Below are 16,853 nucleotides of genomic sequence, written 5' to 3'. Positions count from 1 at the left end.
CCATATGGACTGTAAATGGGGTAACCCTGTTTCAGCCCTAGGAGTAGCTGGCAACAGCCCCTGGAATAAAATAGTTGTAGGTGATTCCTAGTGGATGATACCCAAGCCTACACCCTTACAGACTGTGAAGGGGGTAACCCTGTTTCAGCCCCAGGAGTAGGTGGCTCCTAGTGGATGATACCCAAGCCTACATCCTTAGAGACTGTGAAGGGGTTAACCCTGTTTCAGCCCCAGGAGTAGGTGGCTCCTAGTGGATGATACCATTGCCTACATCCTTAGGGACTGTGAAGGGGGTAACCCTGTTTCAGCCCCAGGAGTAGGTGGCTCCTAGTGGATGATACCATTGCCTACATCCTTAGGGACTGTGAAGGGGGTAACCCTGTTTCAGCCCCAGGAGTAGGTGGCTCCTAGTGGATGATACCATTGCCTACATCCTTAGGGACTATGAAGGGGGTAACCCTGTTTCAGCCCCAGGAGTAGGTGGCTCCTAGTGGATGATACCATTGCCTACATCCTTATGGACTGTGAAGGGGGTAACCCTGTTTCAGCCCCAGGAGTAGGTGGCTCCTAGTGGATGATACCATTGCCTACATCCTTAGGGACTGTGAAGGGGGTAACCCTGTTTCAGCCCCAGGAGTAGGTGGCTCCTAGTGGATGATACCCAAGCCTACACCCTTACAGACTGTGAAGGGGTTAACCCTGTTTCAGCCTCAGGAGTAGGTGGCAACATGCCCATGGTGACAATTAAGTGTAGCCCTCCCCTTGAACCCAGCAAGCACATGGTGGTATCGCAAGCCAAATATACTTTGATACTTCTTAAAGGAACACGTTGCCTTGGATCGGTCGAGTTGGTCTTTGAAAAGCGTTTGTAACCGTTTGTTATAAAATGCATATGGTTAGAAAGATGTTTTAAAAGTAGAATACAATGATCCACACACATTTGCCTCGAAATTGGTTGGTTTTCCTTTTACTTTGCGAACTAACACGGTCGGCCATTTATGGGAGTCAAAATTTTGACTCCCATAAGTGGTCGACGAGGTAAAAGGAAAACCACGCAATTTCGAGTGATACTTGTGTGGATCATTATATTCTTCTTTTAAAATATCTTTTTAATCATATGCATTTTATAACAAACGGTTACGCTTTTTCAAAGACCAACTCGACCGCTCCAAGGCAACGTGTTCCTTTAATGCAATGCTTCAAATCCCATCTAGCATGTTCGTCATTAGAGACTTTTAGAGACTTTTGATAATTGTTTTTTTAATTTTTTAAATTTTTATTTTGACAGAAATACCATGGTAAGAAGTCTGAACTGGGTCGGGATGCAACAGACCTGCGTAAGGCCTACACCAAGGCTAAGACGGACAACGCCAAGTTCTTTGAAGACATTCTCGGCCAACCGCAGATCTACAAGGATAATAAAGAAGGTAAAGTTGTCCCAGCGATATTTGGGTTGTAATGAGTCGTCCCCCCCCCCCCAACTAGTCCATTTCTTGCCTTTTCCTGGCTTAAACAAGCAACCTTTACTTTGTAGTTTAATGAGGAATGAAATCCTGGCCAGCTGGGTATTTTCTCTTCTTTTTCATTTGTTGATATATATATATGTATATATATTCTGTCCAAATGGTGCTGGTTTCCCCCAGTTTGAGTTTTCCTCCCACCATTTTCATTTTTTTCTCTTTTGACCCACCCACAAGGCTTTACCCAATCCTCAGTTTTGCCCTTCTTACTTCTTAATGATTTAGGCTACTGTTGCTACGGTTTATAACTGTCACTGATTCTATTTATGAAACACCAATGTGAGGGCAACACCGAAATAAATGTTTATCGAACCGAATTGATGTTGACTGTATAAAGGATTTGAGGCATTGCATGGTGAGGTATCAATATATATTTGGTTTGCGGTAACACCATGTGTGTATCTACTTGCCAGGTAGAGTTTGTTCTCAGAGAACTGTCTTTCTTTATGTTGACTGGTTGTGATAAACTGATTTGATTGCAGATAGTAAATTATTAAAGGAAGAGGAAGAGGAGGAGGTGATTCGATGTCTGTGTGGACTCTTCAACGATGAGGGACTCATGATTCAGTGTGAACAATGCATGGTAGGTATAGCTTCACCCTTTTGTGGAAGTGTCGTGGCCGAGCGGTTAAGATCACCAAATTCAAACTCTGGTGTTTCCGATCAGCAGAGTGTGGGTTCGAATTCCAAGCCATGACACTTGTGTCCTTAAGCTAGACACTTCGTCCTTCGGATGGAACGTAAAGCCGTTGGACCCATGTGTAGTGTAACGCATGTAAAAGAACCCACAGCCTTTGTTGAAAAGAGAAGGGGTTCGCCCCGGTGTTCCTGGCTGTGGCTGCTGTATGCGCCGTAGCACCTTGTAAACCATTATAAGGTACTAACTAATTGGGTCTCAAAATTCATCGCTGCAATAGTCTATCTTTCTGAAAGTTTGTGTATACTCAGCGCCTTGAGTACCTTGTTCGGTAGATACGTGCGTTATATAAGACTTCTATATTCTTACCATAGGCGACTTTAGTCCACTGCACTCATAGCCCCTCTTCCTTACCATTGGTGACTGTAGCCCACCAAGCATACCAACAAAAAAACACTTGAGCCTGAACACAAAGGTCATTTGTAATAAAGCAGTATTTTGTCCTTGTTCACCCTCCATACCAAAGCTTTCCATCATTGAAAAGAGAAGGATGGGATCTTTCCAATTATGGTAAATAAAATAAGGTTACTGATATGCAATTCCTTCAATTTGCAATAGACCGGTCCATTAAGCTCCGCCCTATTGCGTGTTGACCAATCACAACCCATTGCGCAGCCAAAAGTCCGACAAAATAAGGTCCGACATGCGTGCGCATCTGCTTGGCGCACGCGGCAGAGTTGTGCAGAAAGGCATTAGAGAGGCTCTTGTGTTCTTGCTCACAGTGCGCAGTGGGCAGAGCCTAATGGATCGGTCTATTGAACATCTAACACCTATGGATTGCCATAGTGTATTTGTTTGATTTTTGTGATAAGAACAATAATTGATTGATTTGACGTTGTTTCTGCAGGTGTGGCAACATTGTGACTGCATTGGCATGAAAGAACCAACTGAGAACTACAAGTGTGAGCTGTGTGAAATAAGACCAGTGCCAAAGGTAAAATGCCAGTAGATTCTGTTACCGTGTATATAGTATACAACACTAATAATGAACCTACAAACTGTTCAGGTTCAGGGCACAATTTCATGGCTCTGCTTACCGCTGATTTCTTTGCTTATGATCACCATTCTTCAGTTACTGTCCAAGCACCAAATTTGTGTAATAGCTGTGTAAGCGAAGAATGCCTGGTAACATGAAGCCCTTTTCACACTACTCAACCCCGGGCGATAACGGCCTTTTCACACTATGATTGCTTTACCCCTGATCTACCCCGGCAAATAAGCATTACCCTGGGAATAGCCACCCCTGCTTTGGAGTAGGTGTGAGCGGTAAAACCCAGGGGTATTCTTGAAACATGCAGCCGGAACCCAGTGGAGTAGGGGCACAGTGGGAAAGTGTGATGGGGTAACCATGGGTGTAAAATAAGTCCCAGGACTGTACTCCACAGGTTTAAAGCCATTGGACACTTTCTGAACAGAACAAAAATTAAAAGTTCACAGATTTACAAATAACTTACAGGGTTTACAGAAGGTTATGGTGAAAGACTTCCCTTAAAATATTATCCCATGAAATGCTTTACTTTTCGAGAACACATTAAATCAATTCTCTATATCGAGAATAACAGATATTTTTTTTAAAACATGTCATGACACGGCGAAACGGGCGGAAACAAGGGTGGGTTTTGCTGTTATTTTCTCCTAACTCCGATGACCGATTGAGCCTAAATTTTCACAGGTTTGTTATTTTATATATAAGTTGTGATACACGAAGTGTGGGCCTTTGGACAATACTGTTTACCGATACAGTGTGAAAAAGACTTTAAGGTGTTCCAATTTCGGACTCTTCAATGTTGGCAGGTATGTACATTGTAATACACTAACCTCAATCTTATAATCAATTTCCACATCATCTGTGGTCTCTTTGCTATGCACAGGAAGTCCCCATGGTCCCACAACCAAAGTTTGCTCAACCGGATCAAACGTACTTCTTATGTCTTGAAAGAGATGAACATCTTACTGTTAGACAAGGTAAGATAAGTTAGTTTTAAGGAGTGCACTGTTTTGTTTGGGTTTATACCCTGGACAGATTCTACCAAACCTAATAGTGTCAGACTATTGCGTCCACCATATATCAAAATGGCTGACGGTAATCTTTATAACAACTAGGCTTTCTGATCAAAATTACACATATTCTGTTTGGGGGTCATTACCCTACAAAAAAAAACGTGTACCTTTAAAGGGAAAGTATACCTTTGGCTTTTTACAGCGCCAGGAGTGTCACTGACTGACGGACATGTGCGCTCTATGATTATTATTTTTTGAACCGGTCAAATGTTTTAATCCTATTAAATGTAGAAGTTTGCAATAAAATTGTTATCTGAAAATTTTATTTCAATTTGCGTTTTTGAGATATCACCTGAAGTCCGAAGCTTCTGTGGCATCGCAGAATAATCCCTACTTCGTCTAGGAATACAGATTCAAACTGTGGCTCATGAAAACTTATATCGTTTTACATAACCACATTACTTGAAGTGAAATGTTTCTCAAAATGCTTTGAACTACTGAAAGCTGCTGTAGGCTTCTAACCAAAAAGTTTTATTGCCATTAAAGGAACACGTTGCCTTGGATTGGTCATGTTGGTCTATGAAAAGCGTATGTAACCGCTTGTTATAAAATGCATATGGTTAGAAAGATATTTTAAAAGTAGAATACAATGATCCACACAAATTTGCCTCGAAATTGCGCGGTTTTCCTTGTACTTTGCAAACTAACACGGTCGGCCATTTATGGGAGTCAAATGGCCGACCGTGTTAGTCGACGAGGTAAAAGGAAAACCACGCAATTTCGAGTGATACTTGTGCGGATCATTATATTCTACTTTTAAAATATCTTTCTAATCATATGCATTTTATAACAAACGGTTATAAACGCTTTTCAAAGACCAACTCGTCCGATCCAAGGCAACGTGTTCCTTTAAGTTCAAGAGTGATTACCAAACGTGTGCCTGCCTTTTAATGTTCATATATTCGTCCTGTCTCTTGTGTACACCAGGCTGTTGTGTGTATCTTGCCAATGAGAATCAACGACGGACACCAGACGGCTCCCCTATCCAATCCTCTACAGAGATCATGTCCAATATCAACAGAGATGAACTCAATATCTTCAGAGTAGAGAAGCTGTGGAAGAACCCAGAGTAAGCTTAATTTATTCACTTTTTTTTTATCTTATCATATTTCTATTTATCAAAACTATCAGTAGATGCATTGTGAAATATGACACAAGTATTTCATGGATTTCATTTAATGTATTAATTCCAGCAGAAAACTTTTTTTTGCGAAGCAAATATAAGCAGGATACCGGTCACAGGATACCAGTCAAAGATGGTTAATGTGATATGGTATTTGGCTGGAAACCGTATTCTGGTAAGCAAAATTATTTTGTGCTTAGCTACTTTTTGTGCTTAAGCAGCTCTATAAAATTGGGCCCTCGTGTATGATACGTGTTCAAAAGACACTTGGATGGCCCTGTAGTTAACACGGTTGATTTCATTTCATTTATTACTTCTGGTTGTGAAGTCAAGAACTCTCAGAAAAGCGAACTTAATCACTGTACTATCCAAGAACCCAATTGAGAGAAGACAAGGAAGGAAATTTCAGTTTTAGATGCTGGCGACATAATAATAATACTAGTAATAATAATTGCATTCAATGTTTTGCTTTCATTCCTCAGTGGCGAGAAGTTTGCTTTCGGACACCATTTCTTACGGCCGTACGAGACTCATCACACTCCATCCAGAAAGTTCTTTAAGAATGAGCTGTTCAGGGTTCCACTGTATGAAATCATCAAGCTGGACGTCATCTGTGGGGTCTGCTGCGTCATGGATTTTTATACTTTTTGTAAAGGTGAATAACCTTTATTCGTAATTTCAAAGATTGTACGAGTAGGCTATGGCTTGAACGCCGCGCCATCATGGCCCAATTTCATAGAGCTGCTTATCACAAAAATTTGCTTAGCGTGAAATGTCTTTCTTGATAAAAATAGGCTTACCAACCAAATTTCCTGTTGTTGCATATTGCTTGTTACATGTATTCAGCTGTTGTTTGCTTATCCTGAAAATCACGTGGAAATTTGGTTGGAACTCTTGTTTTTATCAAGGCAAAAAATTTCAGGCTAAGCAAATTTCTGTGCTTAGCAGCTCTATGAAATTGGGCCCCATGTGTCAAGTATAAAATGTCCTTGGAAACAGTCATAGTCATTCCTGTAGCCGGCAATTCTGAGTGTCTGACAATTGACTCTGACCATTGCAAATTGCCTGCGTTTTCTAAGGCAACTGAAAACTTTTAAGGTCGATAAAACTATCATGAGGCTATTTTAAACTGTACAGCTGCTCTGTCTGGTTTCAGTATAGACTTGATTCAAGTCTGTATAGACTTGATTAAAGTCTTGTTCTCATGCGAGAGGTCTCTATATATCCGCCGTCAAAATGTAGCAATTGTAGCTATTGTAGTTCTGACAGGTTTGATGGGAATGAATAAAAAGGACTCTCACTGGATTGGGACTTGAGTCAAGTCTAGCTTTAGAAGTGCAAAAACGGGGACCGTCAAGATCTATGGTAAAAACAGGACATCAATGAAATCTGTCATGAACAAATTTGAATTAATTGTATTGCAGGGAGGCCGAAGGGTGTTGAGGAGATAGACGTCTACGTGTGTGAGTTCCGATTAGATAAGACAGCTCATCTCTTCAATCCCATCAGCAGACACAAACACCCCATCTCTACCAAGACTTACGCCTTTGATAAATTCGATAAGAAGTTGGTGCCTAAGAGAGACTACTCAGTGAGTTACCTTTAACTGTTATCTGTTACGTGTTAATATTAACCCATATTATGCTGATACCTATAAAAAAAAAGGCAGGGAGTTAGACATCAGTCTCTTCCCACATATTGCCCTATAGACCTTTGACACAGTGTGGTCATCTTGATTTTACTCCATTCAAACTCATCGTAACCAAACTGAGGCTGGACGAAATAATAGTCTGGTGCCATGCGCAATGAATGTTAGTATTCATTACTGTTATTGGAAACAGGGAACATGACCAAGATGGTGACAGCCTGATAAAGGTCTACTGTGCTTTCCTGCCACTTATTAATTTATTCCAATCAAATATGACATCAATGTTTATTCCAATCAAATATGACATCAATGGCAGAGCTGCTAAATCCATAAAGAAAAAAAAAGAAAATACATTTTTAGAATAACACACTTGTTCTGGATGTGTATTTTTCAGCCTCATCTGGTACCGGAGCATTTTAAACGAGGATACGGGGGAAGGTGAGTTATATCAAATCTATGGATATGAGACCCTAAGAATGCTGTGTATATATTGTAAATAAACAGTGAACGGTTGTGAAGCTCTCGATTTGCACCCAAACAAGCAAATTGACAGAATACGGAGACGACCAACATAGGGCTAATTAGGGCAACATTGGCACAATTATTCGGAGGTCGTTTTGTTCAAATCCCGCTCTAGTCAATTGTGTTTTTTTATGTCAACCCCCAAATCATTGTATTAATTGAGTGGAAATTGTTTGATTATTGTAGATGTAACAAAGACAAGTCAGTCGAGAGAGAGGAAGATGACGTTAACATTGAGGACATGACTCCAGAAATGTATGCAGCCAGACAACTCGGCAATCCACTGTCTACCAACGCAAAGAAGATTAGGTATGTCTAGCTATAATAAAAACAATGATAATAATAATAATTATAAGTAAAGCTTATTATTGAATTACTATATCCTTCTTTTCACAAATTTTATGCCTGGATTTCAGCCTTTTGAGAAAGACTCTGCTAGAGTCGAAAAGTTAATTACCTCTTTTTTTTGCGGTTGAATTTTAAAGATAGAAGTCGAGAATGAGGTTGATTTCATTTAATTTATTCTGGTTGTGAAGCCAAGTACTCTCAGAAAGGCAAACTTAACCACTGTAACCAAGAATCCAATGGAGAGAAGATAAGGAAGGAAGGAAGGTTCCTTTTTTTATATGTGGGAGGAAAACCCCAGAGAATTATTCCCCAGGGAAAACCCATACAGTCAGGTAGGGACTAAAGAACCCAACCCACAAAGTGTACTGGTGGGCTTTGAACCAGGGTTCTAGAGGTGGAAGGAATGGCAAGATACCACTACGCCAACCTGACCCAACATCAAGTGTTTTCTCCAACACATACCAATTGCGCTACTGTAAATTCACAACATGGTAAACAGGTAAAGAGCGAACTATCAATCTATTTACCCTGATGCTATTTAGTGCCCCCGTCGTGATTTGAACTGTGATTCGAACTGGTGTCCTAGAGGTGGACGGCGAGGAAAGATATACCACGTCGCCAACCCGACCATTGATTGGTTGATATTTGATTTGATTGCTACACAGTTTGATGGAGAAAAAGAAGCAAAAGAAACGTCTCAAAAAACATGAGAAGGAGCAGTCGTTAGCCTTGAGGAGACAGCAAGAACAACAGAAGGCCGAGAGGATTTGTCAGCAGAAGGAGCGACTTAATGGTCTGCTACTCAATCTACTGGGCAAGATGCCTGGCAAACAACGTAAGAAAGCAACGCTTAGATCATAAATGGGATTAAATATATGGGTTGATTTTAGTTTTGTTTCCTTAGTAAGGTAAGATGCCTACAACCATGTTCCAAGAGTTTTGAGCATGCCTTGCTTGCTCATAACCCCTGGAATTGGTCCATTAAAATTTGATAGAATCTGGCATATTTTTAATTAGGCCTGTTGCTGATCTACTCTATGTGCACGCTCGTGTATGGTAGCCTGCAAAAGGGGCATCAAGTCAAAGAGAAACTGGTCCCCTCTCATTCCTCTTTGATCTTGTGATATGTCTAACTGTATGCAGTTAAGGGTGACCATATAAAAATGCGATTCATTTAAAATTGGGGAAAAGGAAAAAAAGACGGCCGCACAAAAGCTATATTTATAAAGAAGTCTGTTTTGACAAGCCTTCAATCAGGGATATTTTAATTGCCATTCTTTTTTATCTATTTCTCTCTTTTTATCTTTGTGATAATTCAAAAGGAATTTGAGTTGTATAGTTGTCTAAAATGTTCATACTGTTCATTACTTTTTTTAGCTGTAGATTTGACCTACCTGCTAGAAGAAGGAAACGGGAAACGACGCTGCAAAAGACCGCCGCATTCATTGGACGGATTCTTTTGAGAGCTATCCATAGGGCTTCCCAACGAGAGAGAACATGTCACAGTCGGACCGAGACCCCAATGAGTTATGCCTAACTGAATGAAATGTCATTTTTAAGGTTACATTTTAACTCGAAGGAACTGTTAGGTGGTGTACGTCTCCTAAAAAAAATCACATTGGAACATACAAGAAAGTCATAAACTGAAGAATAGATGATCATCGGCACCCGGTGGGAGGTGAGCAGCAGGTCCTGGTTTCTAAGAGATGAATGTCAGTTCCTGGTACTAAGATATGAATGTCAGTTCCTGGTTCTAAGATATGAATGTCAGTTCCTGGTTCTAAGATATCAATGACGGTTCCTGGTACTAAGATATGAATATCAGTTCCTGGTACTAAGATATGAATGTCACTTCCTGGTACTAAGATATGAATGTCAGTTCCTGGTTTCTAAAAGATGAATGTCAGTTCCTGGTACTAAGATATGAATGACGGTTCCTGGTACTAAGATATGAATGTCAGTTCCTGATACTAAGATATGAATGTCAGTTCCTGGTTTCTAAGATATGAATGCCAGTTCCTGGTTCTAAGATATGAATGTCAGTTCCTGGTACTAAGGTATGAATGTCAGTTCCTGGTTTCTAAGATGTGAATGCTAGTTCCTGGTACTAAGATATGAATGACGGTTCTTGGTTCTAAGATATGAATGTCAGTTCCTGGTTCTAAGATATGAATGTCAGTTCCTGGTTCTAAGATATCAATGACGGTTCCTGGTACTAAGATATGAATGTCAGTTCCTTGTACTAAGATATGAATGTCAGTTCCTGGTACTAAGATATGAATGTCGGTTCCTGGTACTAAGATCTTAATATCATTCCTGGTACTAGGATGTGAACATCAGTTCCAGGTACTAAGATATTAATGTCAGTTCCTGGTTCTAAGATATCAATGACGGTTCCTGGTACTAAGATATGAATGTCAGTTCCTGGTACTAAGATATGAATGTCAGTTCCTGGTACTAAGATATGAATGTCAGTTCCTGGTACTAAGATCTTAATATCATTCCTGGTACTAGGATGTGAACATCAGTTCCAGTTACTAAGATATTAATGTCAGTTCCTGGTTCTAAGATATGAATGACGGTTCCTGGTTCTAAGATATGAATGTCAGTTCCTGGTACTTAGATACGAATGTCGGTTCCAGGTACTAAGATATGAATGTCAGTTCTTGGTTCTAAGATATCAATGTCAGTTCATGGTTCTAAGATATCAATGTCAGTATCTGATTTCATAGATGATTTCAGTTCATGATACTCGGAGATGAGTAGACGTTGTAAAGTTAGAAGGCTCAAGGGCAAAGTGTTATTTTATATTGAAGAAACTATGACTTCGGAGAGGACCACTGTTTTCCTATTTTGATTGTGTTGTTTCTGAACATGTTTAAAGGCGTACCTATTTTATAATAGATGGATCTTTGTGAGTAGGATATGTACCTTGAGAAGTGTTTATAACCAGGGCCCAATTTGATAGAGCTGCTTAAGCACAAAATTTTGCTTAAGCAAAAAAATCCTTGCTTAGTAAAATCAGATTACCGGCCAAGACTCCACACAATTGTTATGCTAAGTAAAAAACAGCTAAATACCAGTCACAAGCAATGCATATGGCATTAAATTTTGGCCAGTAACATGTGTAAAATAAGCGAGCTATTTTCGTGCTTAAGCATTTTTTTGGCTTAAGCAGCTCTATGAAATTGGCCCCTGGTCTGTGAGTATTTGAGTCTGAGTTTTACACCTTGAGTTCTGAGTTTCAATGTGCAGTTGAGAGTTATTGTTTAGTCATGGGGGTATGTAGGAGAATCCAAAAACCTTTCGCTCAAACAAAAAATTTAAGATTACTTTATTTTTTAAATTGGTGCTTGCCAAGTCATGCTGGGGAAAGAAAAGAAATGCTACGGGGACCATGGATGGAGTTTGAAGCATTGACTGCATTTTGTTTTTATGATTGTTGAAGGCAGTGGACACTATTTGTAATTACTCAAAATAATTATTAGCATAAAACCTTACTTGGTAACGAGTAATGGGGAGAGGTTGATAGTATAAAACATTGTGAGAAACGGCTCCCTCTGAAGTGATGTAGTTTTTGAGAAAGAAGTAATTTTCCACGAATTTGATTTTGAGACCTCAGACTTAGAATTTGAGGTCTTGAAATCAAGCATCTGAAAGCACACAACTACGTGTGACAAGGGTGTTTTTTTCTTTCATTAATATCTCGCAACTTCGACGACTGATTGAGCTCGAATTTTCACAGGTTTGTTATTTTATGCATATGTTGAGGTACACCAAGTGAGAAGACTGGTCTTTGACAACTACCAATAGTGTCCACTCTCTTTAAGGGTGCTTGCCACGTCATGCTGGGTAAAGAACAAACAAAACGCTACAGGGACCATGGATGGAGTTTGAAGTATTGACTGCATTTTGTTGTTATGATTGTTAAGTGTTTTGAGAACATTGGTGTCAACTTTTAGCTGAGATAGCTAGGAACGGAATGCCAAGGTGGCCGTTGGTTATTGGATACGATGCCCCGAATGGGCTGTAGCAGGGCTGTGTATTGAGCGAGTAGTGACGTGGAGGGACCAGTCTTTCGTGTGATTGCTGGATGCCGTTTACAGTCTGAATGTAGCACAGAACCCAACCTCGCTACCCTGGGCAGCGCGCCGTATCACGCTAGCTCTGCGTACGTCTCTAAACCCTGTCTTTGATTGGCTATCATATACGCGCAAAATATGACATGCTGTGCGTCTTCAAAAAGCTCTATATGCCGAAACGCATGCGTATACAGATGTACGTATTAATCACGCAACACTGAACGTCAAGGCAAGTTTATGACTTTTATTACACACAGCGCATCCAGCCCGTGCGCGACTAACGCCCAACACAGAACAGATCAACCACAGGACTAATTGTAATATTCCATATGTATATTTGGATATTTTGAAGTCACACTTCCAGGGGTTATGATCGAGCAAGGCTTGCTGGGAAAAAATGGCGCGGCGAGATCGATAACCCCTGGGAACGAGGTTGCACAGAACCCAATGTGTAGTCTAGTCTGTTACCCTATGTCAGCACATGCGTGTGTTAATTTTGGTCTTACCCTAACACCGTGATGTGTTAGCACTGTATACTCAGTACTTCCCGAGTTCTGTGAAAAACATGCATGTGTGGGGGGTTTTTTTTAATGAAAAAAAAAAGAAGCTTGGTTGATGCAACTCTTTCAATACACAGCTGTAGGGTGTAGTGTTTAATGTAAATGTCGCTGGTCCTCTGAGCGTCTTTGAAACAGATTAGTTTGGAGGGTGGGAGGCGGGGGGGGGGGGGGGGTTGTTGGATCAGCAGTAACCAGAAACTTGACAGAGGCTACATGTGTTGTCTATGCAATAGTGTTATTAAAAAAAAGGTCTGGTGAAACCGCACTGTAACCAAAGATGTAAAATGTATTGTAGGTAAAGGTTTGTGTTACTCATATAATTTGGATTATAGAGTAACACAAGAAAGAAATGTGTAAGTAAATAAATGCACTGGAAATTACTCTTACATTTGGTGTCAGGAATAAATTCACCTGTGTGAAATCTACTTAACAAAATGAAATTAGAGAGAGATGTAAATAATATTATAAAATGGAAAGAGAAAAAAAAAATTACTAATAAAGTAGTGATGATTGCATAATCGTGTATATATTCTAAGTGTTTATGGTTGAAAACCGCCAGACTGTACAATTTTAAGATACCATTTAAAAAGAAATTGTGAACTAGAATTTTGTGTGAACTTATCTTATTGTGTCATTTAATGGCTGTATTCTGTAGACATCATGTATGTAATCTGGCATGTTAATAGCAAGATTTGATTTCAATGTTTTTAATGTTATTTTCAACATTTCATCTTTCACTCTTGATTTAACTGTGTCCCTTTTGAAAAGAGTTTTTCTTTTTAATTATAATTGCACAAGGAATTCATGGGCAGTTCCATCTGAAATAATGAATTGAATATTTAATCTTAGATTTGCATATTATTATGAAGCCGTGTATTCACTGAACAGGGTTTTTTAGCCTTCCTTTCTGGCACACCAATGTCTGTGTATCATGTGTATTACTTATAAAACAATGTTGCTGAACGCATTTTCTGTTTTTATCAAGCTGTCTGTGTGAAGAAGTGGGTTTTATAAAAGTTAGCTACAGTATTAGCGATTTGTTTTTTACTTTCTGTTTTGTCTACCACTTGCAGCCAAAGGTTGAAACATTTCAAATGATAAGAAGATTCGCCTAGTGTTGATCATAAAAAAAATTATAGTAGTTTTAATTTAAAATGTCTTGAAAAAAGCAGAGGGTGATCAAAGTTTCTCGAGAGCTGCGCATTGGAGTGAAGGATCAATACAAAGTTTCATCTCTCTGTTTACTGACAAATTCTGTGTTTTCAATCACCACTCTTCGCTTCCAGGGCAAGCACTGAATTTCTGCGCTAGCTGTGTAAGCGAAGAATGCCTAGTAACGTGGAGAACATACGCACAAGCAAAATTTCCCTGCTAATCTGTGAAATAATGTTTGGCGTAGGCACGGCATTTCCTGCTTCGGTTTTCTTTGCTTATGGTAAAGCAGAGCCATGAAATTGGCCCAGTTTATCGAAGCCATCATCCAGCCAAAAGAAATGCTAAGCACCGCCAAAAAATGCTTTGCAGAAATTGGTTACCAGACAAAATTCTATGGAACTGACATTGTTTCGTATGGTACTCCACTCTAATTTTGCTTAGCCAAGCTTTTTTTTCTGCTTAACAACTTTATGAAATTGCAACTAGGCCCCCATATATCGAGCACTGTGTACAACACAATGCTGAGCGCAAAATCTGTCTACTAGACAAACCAAAAGGTTAGCAACCAAATATTTTAGGTTAAATCTGTGTTTTTACTCAGTGTATTGTTACTTGTTTTCAGCAAAATATACTTTTCTAAATATCTCAGAAAAAGTATAAACCCAAGTTATTATTCACAAGTTGTTGTTTTTTGTCCGGGTGGGTGTATTGTGAGTCTTTGTTGGTCTGATTGTTTATCTGTTTGTTTATTTGATTGTTTTGTACAATAAACCTTTTTAAAATATAAATTATTAAGAACTCCATTGAACTATTTGAGGGTCCTGTTCACCAAAGCTTTTATATTTTAACAAAAGCACCGATGAACTGATAAGCTGTATTTTTTTTAAAAGCTATTCCCATAGCAAAAAGTGAAGGAGTAACCCATATTTAATTACGTAAATTAATTATATATTTCCCACCGAGATGAGGAAAGTTCTTTTGAAAAAAATCCACCCTTGGGGAAATGATAATATGCAGATTGAACTGAGGTGTCGCTGTGAAGGAAGCTTTGTGTATGGTGCAATTTGTTTTGAGTTAATAGAGAGAGTAATGTTTCTAGTTTTTGATTGGTTGGTTTTGTTTAGTTTGTTTAATGGGCCCAATTTCATGTAGCTGTTAAGCAACACAATACAACAGTAGGGCACCAGTTGCCCCAATGGCAAGTTTCGATGTTAACAGGCTTCATGAAATTGGGCCACAATTCTTTATGGATCTTTAAATTGGGGTGTGAGCCCTCCCCCTCCCCACCCCCCCCCCCCACCTTAACGAGGCAGAATCTGATAGCAAACCACGCAGTCTACCTTCTTTATAGTCCAAGTTTGCATAAGGACTAACGGTTAACAAGTGGTTGTTTAGTGACGTATGTAGGGTATGCGCATAGAAGTGCGACAACTCTAGTCATGTCTAAGCGACCGGGGGTTCTTGTACGTTGTCATTTTCTGATGACTGGTTCACTCTCTGCACTGTGTTGTAAACATACCTTCTATCATGGTGCAGCCATCTTGTTTATCGCCCATTCAACTCAATGTAATGAAAGCAAGTCTGGTTTCTTTTTGTAGAATTGATTTTAGCATCCATGACTTTTACTTCATCGGCTCAGTGCTATAAATTGTTGAATTGCAATTCGTGATCAATAGGGTTTTATATGAAAAATTTGCAAAAACAACTATGAAAATCCACATGTATATGTTTTTTTTAACAAAATGTATGGGTTTTTTCATGCAAAATACTTTGAAGACCACTCTTAATCAATAAACTCCCTTTACCAGGAGCTCCAAAATATGAAATAAGCAATTTTGATGCAATCAAGTTAAAAGTGCTGAGCCGACGCTTTGATGCAATCAAGTTAAAGTGCTGAGCTGACGCTTTGATGCAATCAAGTTAAAAGTGCTGAGCCGACGCTTTGATACTGTTATTACTGGATCCATAGCCACCATTTTTCCCCTCATACAAATTAGTGTAACCGAAACGAGGCTGGCATATCAAAACAGTCTGATACCCCACTTGTATTATGAGAATCAGTATTCATTATTACTGTCAAGAGACAGGGATCATGTCATGGTTGATGTTATCAAGAAAAGGTGTGTAATCAGATAGCGTTTTGTGTAGTGTTTTTACGCATTGTTGTCTTAATTTAAGCAATATACATGTACATGCACCAGCTAAGCAAGGGCACCAGTTTAAAAATATGAAACTATTTTTATATTAAATCATGAAAACATCTAGCTACAAAGTATCTGTTCTGCATAAATCCAATATTTTACTTCTTAATTTGGTATTCACAAAATGTTTATTTAACTGTGACATATCACGGCAGTCACACTGCTCTGTGAGCCTCATCAGACTAATTTATGGCACAATTTCTTCTATTATCATTTGTGGGTTTATGCTAATTAAAAAAATCTGGCGTATTATAAAAGAATATTGGTCTAAGAGAAGTGATTTTTGAGTCTTGTCAATGAAATGCTCAAGTTTGATCTGTGTAATGACTTGCTAATGCCCATAAGTCTTGGTGCAAGATACTCTTGTTTGGACACTATCAACCACGAACCACAATCCCCCCCCCCCCCCCCCCCCCCCCCCCCCCGTCCCCCCGAGAACTGAATACTAGCAAACTCCCATGATAGTAGCCCTTTTTTCAAGGCCTTTGTCGCTGGAGCTTTGATCCCTAGCAACTTGAAGTGGGGACCCCAAAAATATTTAAAAACTTGCAGTATACCGTGACCAATTCCCAAACCAACAACACTGATCTAGTTTTAGTCCAACAATTGTGCATCACCCCAACAGGTGGATGTCAAACATCCCTGACCAATATAACAAGCTATAATTTATAATTGGCCTTTTTGAGATAAGACACTAGATGAGTGCACTGTTAGGTTTGGGTGTATGCAGACAGATTTAACCAATACATTTAGTTCATCATTGTGTCCAACATGTCTCAAAAGGGCTCAAACAAAAAGCCCTTATTCGTTGGACGTCGACACAGAGGGTGTAATTTCTATTACCAGAACAGCAACAACAAACCGTCTCCTCCTTTCTTAGGACGAATGACAGAGGGCGCACTAACGGAAAAAAAACGCTTGTCGTGTGCGATTCTT

At 39.4% G+C, this 16,853-nt stretch overlaps 1 protein-coding gene across 1 annotated transcript in view; it reads left to right on the top strand.

Moving 5' to 3' along the window:
• The window catches only part of LOC117296092, a 65,983-nt gene extending 55,043 nt beyond the window's left edge, over window positions 1-10,940 (top strand). Inside the window, exons 14-24 of the mRNA XM_033778964.1 lie at window positions 1,289-1,427; window positions 2,003-2,103; window positions 3,065-3,151; window positions 4,089-4,182; window positions 5,206-5,347; window positions 5,884-6,056; window positions 6,826-6,992; window positions 7,444-7,487; window positions 7,758-7,880; window positions 8,585-8,754; window positions 9,297-10,940. Of these exons, the coding sequence (XP_033634855.1) occupies window positions 1,289-1,427; window positions 2,003-2,103; window positions 3,065-3,151; window positions 4,089-4,182; window positions 5,206-5,347; window positions 5,884-6,056; window positions 6,826-6,992; window positions 7,444-7,487; window positions 7,758-7,880; window positions 8,585-8,754; window positions 9,297-9,382 (1,326 nt within the window). The 3' untranslated portion in view covers window positions 9,383-10,940. The remainder of the gene's footprint in view (window positions 1-1,288; window positions 1,428-2,002; window positions 2,104-3,064; window positions 3,152-4,088; window positions 4,183-5,205; window positions 5,348-5,883; window positions 6,057-6,825; window positions 6,993-7,443; window positions 7,488-7,757; window positions 7,881-8,584; window positions 8,755-9,296) is intronic.
• Window positions 10,941-16,853: the final 5,913 nt, after the last annotated feature.

The sequence above is a fragment of the Asterias rubens genome, chromosome 10, assembly GCF_902459465.1.
Source record: "Asterias rubens chromosome 10, eAstRub1.3, whole genome shotgun sequence".
Lineage (NCBI taxonomy): Eukaryota > Metazoa > Echinodermata > Asteroidea > Forcipulatida > Asteriidae > Asterias > Asterias rubens.
This window is presented reverse-complemented; position numbering and strand designations above follow the sequence as displayed.